Consider the following 9328-nt stretch of genomic DNA (forward strand, 5'->3'; position numbering starts at 1 on the left):
ACTGATCCGGGATGGCCCAACCGGTCATGCCAAACTTTGTAGATGTTATCATACCTTTTATTTTCAATAGTATGAGATTCAATCATTCTAATATTTGTATAATACAATCCGGAGGACAATACGGGTAATTTTTCCAAAAGACTTTTCTTACCCGATATCATTTTCGTAATATTGAGATACTCTTTATCACCATCATTGGTTGTTTCAACATGATATCCGTTGGACCGAATATCCTTAAAACTTAATAAATTTCTTGGTGATTTTGATGAAAATAATGCATCTCCAATTGTAATTATTGTCCCTTGTGGTAATATGATATTCGCTCTTCCGGAGCCTTCAATCATTTTTGCACTACCCGTTATTGTATTAACATTTGCTTCTCCAATTGATAAGTAAGTAAAATATTTTTCATTATTAAAAATGCTATGTGTTGTTGCACTATCTGCAAGACATATATCTTCCTCATTTCTTTTGCGAATATCCATATTTCTCTTCAAAAGAGAAATATATAATAAAATAATAAGAAATAAGAAATATTCAACTTAGATAAATAAAGTCATATGTTATTATTTTGAGAAGAATCATCGAGATCTCTTCTGATGAAACGACTATAACATAAAAATCATAAATGACATTAAACAAAACTACATATTATTCTTGACCATGACAATGACTTTAAACAAACATAATGAAAAAATAAAATGATACTAGAAAACCAACAATTTCATGATATGCCATATCCATCTCATTTTATGGGAAAAATTGGGTACTTCCATCACCATCTATAACACCGTTTGTCCCTTCCGTGTTGGCAAGATAATCGGCGACATCCAAATGTCTCATTTCTAGTTGATCTTCGGAAAAATAATTTTGAACAAAATTTGTTTCCACATTTTTTCCTTCTTTATATTTTAGAGAAGCTTGATAAAGATCAACAAAATGCTTTGGAGTGCGACATGTACGTGACCAATGACCGGTCATTCCACATCGGTGACCAACATTTTCAACTTTCTTTTTGCCTTGACCACTTTTATCATTAGAATGTGGGTTTTTGTTATTTTCCCACTTTTGGTGGTTACTTATATTATTATTATTGTTGGGACGATTATTATGACGGCCTCCACCACGTCCACGACCTCGACCACGACCACGGCCACGGCCACGGTTAGATCCACGACCGTTATAATTAGATGATGTCGCATTCACTTCAGGGAATGGATTAGAACCGGTCGGACGTGATTGGTGATTTTTCATTAAGAGCTCATTATTTTGTTCAACCACAAGAAGACATGAGATTAATTCACAATATTTTTTAAAACCTTTCTCACGATATTGCTGCTGCATGAGCATGTTAGTGGCATGAAAAGTAGAGAAGGTTTTCTCTAGCATGTCTTCATCAGTTATAGTCTCACCACATAGTTTTAGTTGGGAAGTAATTTTGAACATGGCCGAATTATACTCACTCACAGATTTAAAATCTTGTAGCCGAAGGTGTAACCAATCAAAACGAGCTCTAGGAAATATCACCATTTTTTGATGATCATACCTCTCTTTCAGATTATTTCAAAGATCAGCTGGATCTTTGACAGTGAGGTATTCAGCTTTTAATCCTTCATCGAGATGGTGGCGAAGGAAAATCATCGCCTTAGCCTTTTCTTGGCTTGATGCTTCATTTAAAGGATTTACATCCTTTATGGTGTTTCCAAGATCCATAGCATCAAGGTGGATTTCAGCATCACGGATCCATGATAAATAATTTTTTCCACTAATGTCAAGAACCATAAACTCAAGTTTGCTAATGTTTGCCATAGTGAAAGTACTGACAACGACAAGAACGGAAAGAAGTTGGAACTCTATGGTAGAGCCTCGTGCTGATAACGTGTTATAAAATATGATCAAATAACAATATAAATTATAAAGTAAAGAAAGAAATAAGAGTAGAGAGAACTTTTATTCCAATACTTGTGATGAAATCATCAAGTGCCTAATACATATGGCTCACTATTTATACTATCCAAATAAGATGAAAGATGAGCTATAATATGAATGCACATTATGATGGTGTATTATTACATTCATAAAACACATTGAAATGGTTGTTACTAATGCTAAATAATGATGGGGAGTTATGGGTGAAATGGAGAATCCAATGGTCATTCACAAACTAATATTTCATAACAAAATCCATTTTAAATAATTTTTATTTTTTAATAATTCTTAAGGTTATATTTTTTCATTATAAACTTATAATTTTAATTATCAATCAGTTTATAGCATTTTTATAAGACCAAAGGGTATATATGGATGGAGAGTTTCCCTCACTTTTTGTGGGTCATATCATTATTTCTTTCAATTTCCTTTCTCTCACCTAAACACAAAAAATGGGTGAGAAGTTTCGCTCACTATTTTGTTTTTTAAATAAAATTAATTGATTTTTATGATTTATAATTTTTAAATTAAAAACAACCAAAAAAATTAATTAAAAAAATGAATTTCATTAATTAAAATAAAAAATACAATAAACCTAAATTTTAAAAAAGTAGAAAATTTAAAAAAAAATTTTAAAAAAAACACAAACAAAAAATCAAACAACCCAACAACAATCTATGAAAAATATTTTTTTCATAATTTTTTCTCTATTCTTCATCACAAGCTCGAGAGTCGGTCCCTACAGATGGTCAGTGATTTCCATCAAGAACTTTATATCCTCTATTTATTGTCTCTCCGTCCGCTCCTTCTTCCTTGCATCTTCTTTTCTTTGTCGAACGCAAAACGTTCGGAGAAATTAAGATTATATTGATTAAACGTCTCTGTTGTTTTCCGCATTTCTTCAAGGTCTATGCAGAAATCTGATGCACCCGAAGAAGTATCTTTTCTCTTCCTCTTTGCTTTGTCCCTACCCATCGGTCGGATAATTTCTTCTAGCTCGAGTCCACCCTCCTGATTTAAATCTAGATCGACCCGAGCATCAGAGAAAATTATGTAACCACTAGAGTCCGTTTTTGTTCGCTTTGATTGTTGTACTCCAAAAATAAAATATTGCTCGTATTTTTTCCAACTAGGACATCTAACCGATAATTTCCAACAAACATGCCACTTGAATGGTTTTCCGACTTCCTCCAGGTAAAATTGCAAAGCTTCTTGAAGTATTTCTTCGTTGCCTTAGCCGCTTTTTTGTTTGTTTTTTAGGTTGTTGTATAACCTGAATTCAGTTGGTGTTTCGTACGGTAATCGTTACCTTTTTCTGGCTCCTCCCAAAACTGTTCTAAATGGCAAAACCAAAAATGCTCTCCTGGTTGTGCATTTCCCGTCTTCGAATCCTCAAAAATGTCAACCCAAGATTTTACCCAAACTAGCTCTTATTGTGGAAGCCATGTTGTCGGCTTTTGTCTTCCCGGTTGTGTAACACCCTCGTGCGCTTGTTTTTCCATTTACATCGTTGTGATGGTGGTGTGGGTTGAGTTTCGGGAACCATTACTTCTTCTTCCGAGTCATCAAACTCATCAACAAGTTGGAATTGTTATTGGGTTTGGATTTGAGTTTGGGTTTGGGTTTGGAGTTGAGGTTGATTTGGCGAATGTTGATCGGGAAAAACAACAAAGTTTGAAAATATTGACGGTGGACTTGAACCGGGTAATATTATCTAACATTTTAGTATTGAAATTGTAGTGGATATTGAATGTGAGCATCGAGTTGGGGACGATAGACTCCTTGTGATGATGAATCGTTAGCAAAAATGTTTCGATTAGGAGTGCTTAAACTCAAAACATGAGTTTTTTTTCCTTCTATCGGAGGTTGAGATTTGATTGTCGAGATTCTTTTTTTTTTTCAAGAAAATAGAGGTTGTAGATGTTTGTTCGAATGTTGGTTGAATGTAATTAGTTATGAGTATGTTTTAAAGGGTAAAAAAACAAAAAACAAAAACAAAAAAATTTTAGATTTTAATGCATATAGCCGTTGGTTAAAAAAAATATTTTTTACCTTTAAAAAACAGATACTTCAAAAAAAACAAAACAAAACAACTTTTCCACAAATCAACGAAGGAGAGAGAACACGGCAAAGGAGAGAGAACCATAATTATGGGATCTTCAAGGAACCAAATCTTTTTTTTCAATTTCTAGAGTTTATTCTTTACCGAAAAAAAAATCTAAAAATATTTAAATTCATATATTAACATTGTGAATGTGAAAATTATTCTTCGGATTTACCGTGTGAATCCGGATTCACGTTGTGAATTTTCGAAGATTCACATTGTGAATTTGACGTTAAAAAAAAATTCGAATTTTATATCATTGGAAAAAAGATAAAAAGTTATGAATTTCTGTATTTTAAATCGTTTTTTAATAAAAAAATAAGTTCTAAAAATTGAAAAAAAGATTGGTTCCTTAATTCCTTGGTTAATTATGGTTCTCTATTGAACTTCACCCTATATATATATATATATATATATATATATATATATATATATATACATACTAGTCGGCTACCTGCGCGATGCAGCGGCGCAAGATAGTTTCTTTCGACAATTAGTGTTCTTTCGTTAGACTATTTCAAGCTAAAAATACAAGTTTGGGATAAAAATATGACATCTAGTGACTAATTTCTTTTCAACAGTCGGTGAATAGTTTGCTTTAGCGACGACCTATAATTTCTATCCGACAATTAATTTTCTTTGTAAACACGTTAGTTAACAAAAAACCCTTGAAGTTTTAACAATTAGGATAATAATGTATATAAATTTAATTCGACGTGCAATGCGGTGGACGTCGATTAACTTCCTTCGAAGATCTATTTCTTTTTTAAAACACATCATATTTTAAAAGACAAACAATGTATCAATAAATGTTTTAACGTTGTTATTTTTGTTTAAAAATAAAATGTACGATATTTTTCATTAAAAAAACTTGTTTTGGTTCTTTTTCTCTTTCCGTTAAAAAAAAACTTGTTTTGTGTTAAAAACTAAAATTCAAATGATGTATTGGGATAGAAATAAAACCTTATTTTTGGTTAAAAATAAAAACTAATTGTTGTATGCATATAACAGTTATTTTTAGGAAATGCAAACTTTGGTTAACACTTATCATTTGAGTATATTTGTACTTGACGTTGTTTTACATTTTATGATGTTTGCTTATACTTTGATTATAATCTTATTTGTTATAAAAGTACTTGTTATGTTCGCCAAAACACTATGGTATGTTTGGAAGATCATGCATATGATAATTGCTTGTTTTCCGTTAGATATGAAAAAGCAAGCTCAGCTTTGTAATTCATTTTGTCACTAGCTATTGCATTTTCTCAATGTAAAATTTTCACTAAAAAATCAAATTTCAAGTAACTGAAATTAATTAATTTAAATTAAAAAGCTAATTATAAGAACTTGACATGGAATAAATCAAAATAAAACCATCAAAAATCGATTTGGATTAAAGCTATTGATCCATAGGGAGATTACTATCATTCGGCTCATTTTTTTTTAGCCAAGATCGACATACATTCTTTAGATTTATAAGAAAACAAAGTTCAAACCAATTTTATGCCAATTACAACGTCTTATCCATCATTTAGCAGAAATTAACATTAAAGTTTCAAGAAAAGTATCACTTTAATGAAAATAATAAAAATGTACTCCACTCATCTATAAATTTCGCGACTTTCCATATGACAAAATAAGGAATTCCTGCAATGGGTGTCCCAATAACAATATGCAGCTATCATTAGCTTAGGGATTACAATCATGGTCACCACCCATCCAATTAAACCAGAGGGGATTTGCAGCAAATGAATTCCACCTCTTTCTTCAAATTGTCGGGTGGGACTTCTTCTGATCTCATATGTACAAAAGACATCTTGAATCTACAAATGACATAACTAATAACACCCGAATACCCAATTATCATAGAGCTGAAAAAAATTATCAAGATGTTCAATTTAGATCATTAGTACTTACTTGTTTGTGGAAAGATTCCTCTTATTGCTAATTTTCATCAAGAGTAATGGCATTCACATATAACGTAGCCACACAGTCGTGAATCCGAGTCTACAATTTGAAATTTGAATCTATTTTATAAATGTTTACCTTCCATGCTTTCAAAGCAGTAAATCTTATGTACTATTGCGTGTGTCTAGTTAAGTCAGAAAAAACAACCACTTATATTGTTAAAACATCAATGAAAAATATCTAACTTTGTGCATAAGGTGCAACAATCTTGACGAATGAAAAATCCGGATCAAGGGAGTTGCAATTCCTAAAAGAGGCATAAGTACTAACAGCAAGATTCGTTGATGTATATGTGGTGTGAGAGATAAGAATGTGACCTTCAAGAGTGAAAAATGCCCTGATTACAAAAAGAATGTTGGATGGGAATTAAAAAAGTTGATCTGGTGACTAATTAAGATTACTATCCAAAAGGAACCGAAAATATCTACTCACATATGATTAAAATATACAATAAGGTATGAAAATAATAAGACATTAAACTTATATATATATATATATATATATATATATATATATATATATATATATATATATATATATATATATATATATATATATATATATATTACATACCGATGACATTCCCCCAGTGGGTTTAACCTCCCCCATCATGCTAAAATCACAATATTTTGTGAATCATCATTTCATCCAAGTCAATTGTAAGATTTCCAAGACAAGGAGCAGCATCAAAGAAACCAGTTTTGAGTATCTGCATAAAATAGAAAATTTTACTAAAATTCAGCCAAAAATAAGAGACTTCTACTTTTTTTAATCAATAAACTAGTTGTGAGACCCGTATATTATACGGGTTGATTAAAACAAAATGTTAAGTACGAACGATTAAATAGAAATTTTATTTGAATTTAAAATTGAAATAAGTGAAAATTATGAGAAAAAAGAACATGCAAAGAATAAATTAATTAAAATTATGTATTTAGTGTGTACTAAACGGGTTAATTATAACAAAATGTTAAACATAAAGGTTTAAACTGTAAATTTAATTGAAATTTAAAATTTGAAATTAATAGTTATTATGGTAGGTTTAATTTTTGGAAACTAAATTAATGATATATTGAAAATGAAAAATTAAAGTAATGACAAGTGGAAAATAAATATATCTCAAATTATGACAAAATGACATGTGGCTAATTTTATGAAAAAAGGACATGTAACAAAGTCATTTTCATTTGTTAGGGTAGATGTGACATATAATGGCTAAAGAGGCAAATTATTGAACCTGAATTGGGTATGCTTCAAAGGCGTGAAGAGATTTGAGATCTATTATAACCTGAAACGTGTTTGTTTTATCATGTCTAACATAAAATTTAAAACATTTAAGTATTGTAACAAATAAAAATATGGCTCGTTGGAACTAATAATAGTTTAAAATACCCAAAAAACAAAGTTCAGATTAAACCATAGTACACACTACAAGGAAAAAGGCCATTATCGGCGACAAAAGTCGCCGGTAAAAGTCCCAAAAGTCGCCGATACTGATAATAGCGGTGATGCGTCGCCGGTACTGAGTCGCCGCTACTGCCTCGTCGCTACTGATCAGTTTGTCGCCGCTAATGATAATAGTTACCGCTATTAGTATGTCGCCGCTAATAATGTTGTCGCCGGTAATGACGTATGTCGCCGGTAAAAGTGTCGCCGGTAATGAGCTCTGTCGCCGGTAAAAGCGTCGCCGGTAATTTTTTTTCAAATTTTTTTTAAATAATGATTTTCATTGCCGGTGATAATATCGCAGGTAAAAGTGTCGCCGGTAATAACAATATTCGATTAAATATCAAAACCAATAGTATCGACGCTAATTACAAAACAAACATCCTATTAAATATCAAACATAATAGTGTCAATGCAAATTACAAACATCCAAAATACAATTAAATATCAAAAGTCATAATATCCGAGTAGAAAAACAAAATTTTTTTTACAATCTACCAAGTAGCAAAACGAGACAGCATATGCAAATAAAACCCATTCTTACATACCCTCATCGCCGTTCCCATCGTTTCCTTGATTATTTTGGGATTGAAAAAACAAATAAAGCTCATCCCTACATGCCGGGTCGGCGAGCATTGTACGAAGATTTTTCAACTACATAATTAATAACAATATATATAAACTTATAAGTTAGATCGTCAAATATAAACAAAAACTATCAAAATACATTGTTATTTTTAAAGTAAGATAGAAAACCAAAGTACATTGCTATATTTTGCACTTGGGACAAAAACCAAATTACCAAACTTTTTAGCAAATAACCACCACAAAACCAAAACTACCAAATCAACATGCATTTTACGATGCTAAAGTAGATTGCTATTTTACCTGTGATGGTTGTGATGATGGTTGTGATGGTTGCGACGGCTGTGGAATCGTCGGGAGACCAGAAGGTTTGCGGCCAATGCCTCTAATGTGGCCACGTCGCTCTCCTAATACTTTCTCGAACGTAGCTCTTTCTTGAGTTGGCGTTAACTCACTTTCACCTTGAGTTTGTTCTAGCAGCTCTTCAACTAACTGATTCTGTAACTCCCAAAAGTGAGTAACAATTAAGTATAAATAAACATTTAAATATATGATAAAATTATAATTAAATACTTACATATTGTTGTTCCGATTCAGCAGTAACAAATACACCATTCTTATTGGTATGAGCTTTGCGAAATGTTTCCACTCTCTTAAGGTTCTGTTTAAGTTTAAAAATTAGATTATATTTTAAATAAATAATCACATGTATCGTACGGTACCTTCTTATAGCAAGTACTGCTATACGAGCTCGAACCCCCATGATTCATAGTTGTTTGCTTTTCACGGATTTTTTTGTTCCTTTCTGAAGCAATTTTGTGTTCGTCAATTTGAAAATACTCAACTGTCTTCTCCCAGCTATCAACAAGCATACCATCTGGAGGATTTGCCAATGCTCTCAGGATATCTTCATACCCTCCGACCTTCTTGAAATATTCTTTTGCGTCGGCTTTACGCTCTCGAAAACCTTTTAACAAGGCTGCTTGAAAACTCTCTGTCAATTGAGTAGCTTGTGCATCCTGGTACATTTGATTGAGATCAAACTTTGTCTACAATAAAAAAAAAAAGTTAACCAAGTCAAAAACAATTATAGTTAAACCTATAAAATATATTTAAATAATTACCACTAAATGTTGTAATACAGTGTCATTTATATCAGGGGAAACTCTTTTCCAACTCCATTTGTCGAAAGGGACCATCTGCCACATTGTTTTCCCAACTTCTCGGGAAAACATGTCTCCCGCCTCTCCTACGGGATTAAATGTGATATCCCTATCATATTGCATGCCTATTGGT

At 31.8% G+C, this 9328-nt stretch overlaps 1 protein-coding gene across 1 annotated transcript; it reads right to left on the reverse strand.

The window, feature by feature from the left end:
- Positions 1 to 750: 750 nt before the first annotated feature.
- Positions 751 to 1530, reverse strand: LOC145089473 (uncharacterized). The gene has a single exon (XM_079027909.1). It carries the CDS (start codon positions 1528 to 1530, stop codon positions 751 to 753), a length of 780 nt encoding a protein of 259 aa, XP_078884035.1.
- Between the last annotated feature and the right edge of the window lie 7798 nt (positions 1531 to 9328).

This window comes from Lactuca serriola, chromosome 2, assembly GCF_051521515.1.
Source record: "Lactuca serriola cultivar US96UC23 chromosome 2, Lser_US96UC23_V15, whole genome shotgun sequence".
In the NCBI taxonomy this organism is placed as follows: domain Eukaryota; kingdom Viridiplantae; phylum Streptophyta; class Magnoliopsida; order Asterales; family Asteraceae; genus Lactuca; species Lactuca serriola.